Here is a 1,845-nt window from a genome sequence, read left to right as displayed (position 1 = left end):
CACCCCCAAAGACCAAGCCCCGGGAAGGGGAGGGGTGGCGGCGGGGCCCGATCCCCAGTGCCCCCGTCCCCGGTCGTGTGTTCCCCAACTCCCCGCAGGGACTGTCGTTTCCCGGAAAAAACGGGTGTACGTGAAGCTGCTGCCGCCGGATGCCGCCGAGACGGCTGTGTTCGACATCAAGCTGAGCTCCAAGAGCAAAGCCCTCCCGCACTACATGAAAATAGGGTACAACACATGAAAAGGCGGTAAAATACAGGGAAATCCCACCCTCCGGTCTGGCCCTAAAGCCTGGTGCGTTGGGGTGTTTTTCTAGGGAAATAGGGAATTTTGCCATCTGGTGTAAAAAAGGGCCGGTTTTGAAATCCAGCCCCGAGCCGCGGAGGATCAGCGCAGGCCTGAGGCAGCTCTCGCTCCAGCCCCCCGACTCGGCCCAGAAGTACGTACGCACTTAATTTTTTGTTTCCTTTCCCCCCCCAGTCTTACCTGAACCATTCTGGGACTGGGAATAACTCCTTCGCTTGCTGGTGCCACCTCGTGGTTTCCGTTCCCCTGCTCTGGGGCTCGTCGTCGTGCTGGTGCCCGAGCATCTCGCCTCCAGCCAGTAATTACTTGTGCTCTGCTGCAGGTCCGCCGTGGCTCCGTGCAGCATCAGACGTGCTTCTCAGCACGAATCTCGGTACGACACCTCCAGCATCTACGGCCTCTCGGGTAAATTGTTTCTTCATCTGGAACCAAACGAGGAAGCTGCATAAAGCAAGCAAATCCCTCTCTAAGGGGTACTTTAAAATAAAAATATAAGCTCATAGTTGGCCTGTGCACAACTGTTTCTGCACAGTTGTTCCCTTTAAAGACCAGAATTGAGCTAAATTTTGAGAGGAAGGTTTTCTTAAAGACTTCTCCTTTCCTGGAAGTTACTCCTTGCTTGAATTAAACGGTGTCACTGACAGCTTTGCTCAAACTCTTCTCTGGGTGCTAAGGTGTCCCCTTCTGCTCATCTGCTTTATGCAGTAATTAAGTAATTGTGTGCTTTCAGAGCAGCTCCTTTGATGTTATTAAAGCATCTCTCGCTTCTCTTCCCAGCTATGGATGGAGTGCCTTTCACACTACACCCCAAATTCGAACGCAAGCTCAGTTCTGGCAGTAATGTGAGTCATCTTTTAAGCTGCTGTTCTTATGCTGCCTCATAACTAGTCTTAATTAGAAATTTTTATGTCTTCTTTTAGGCTATCCTTGCAGACCTGACTGTTAAGTCACTTGCTGATATCGAGAAAGAGGTAAGCGGGCTGCTTTGGACAGGCACCTCTTTTGGGGTGGATAGTGGTTGTATTCTGAATTTCTCAAATACCAGTGTCTTGTCTTGACCCAGTGTTTTTTGTTTTCAGTACAATTATGCTTTTGTAGTTGAAAGGACGGCTGCTGCCAGGCTCCCACCCAGCATTTGTTAGCACTGGAGTCTACCTCGAATATGTAAACTGCAGCACATCCAGCTGGGCTGAGCTCCTCCCTCTCAGATTAAATTTTGTGGTACCTGAAGAAATGCAATCTATACCTGATTACAGAAATTGCTTAGGGGAAAAAAATAAATGTTTCTCTTCTCACCTGCCAAAATATTTTTGTAATGGTTTTGAAATAGGGGGCTTCAGGGTTGGCACCTAGAGCAGCACAACACATAGAAGTTCTTGGCTGCCTTTGCCCTCCTACGCTTTGGCAACACTCCAACTCTTTCTTTTTTCCTGAACATTACCTCCTGCCAGGGTGGTTATAGTGTTTCTGTGGTGTAAAAACTCCTGCCCCTCAGCCTCACCTTTAGTTTGTTGCTGTTCTACTCCTGCACTCAGTCCCATC

General features: G+C 49.2%; 1 protein-coding gene across 1 annotated transcript; it reads left to right on the top strand.

Annotated features, from left to right (window-relative positions):
- Positions 1-98: 98 nt before the first annotated feature.
- Positions 99-1,445, top strand: MVB12A (multivesicular body subunit 12A; the record flags this gene model as incomplete). Its single annotated transcript, XM_010295611.1, has 6 exons — positions 99-225; positions 314-436; positions 626-708; positions 1,081-1,145; positions 1,224-1,274; positions 1,383-1,445. Coding segments are annotated over 6 exons (512 nt in total), but the record flags the coding sequence as incomplete, so codon positions are not given.
- Positions 1,446-1,845: the final 400 nt, after the last annotated feature.

The sequence above is a fragment of the Phaethon lepturus genome, unplaced genomic scaffold (assembly GCF_000687285.1).
Source record: "Phaethon lepturus isolate BGI_N335 unplaced genomic scaffold, ASM68728v1 C13809543, whole genome shotgun sequence".
Lineage (NCBI taxonomy): Eukaryota > Metazoa > Chordata > Aves > Phaethontiformes > Phaethontidae > Phaethon > Phaethon lepturus.
This window is presented reverse-complemented; position numbering and strand designations above follow the sequence as displayed.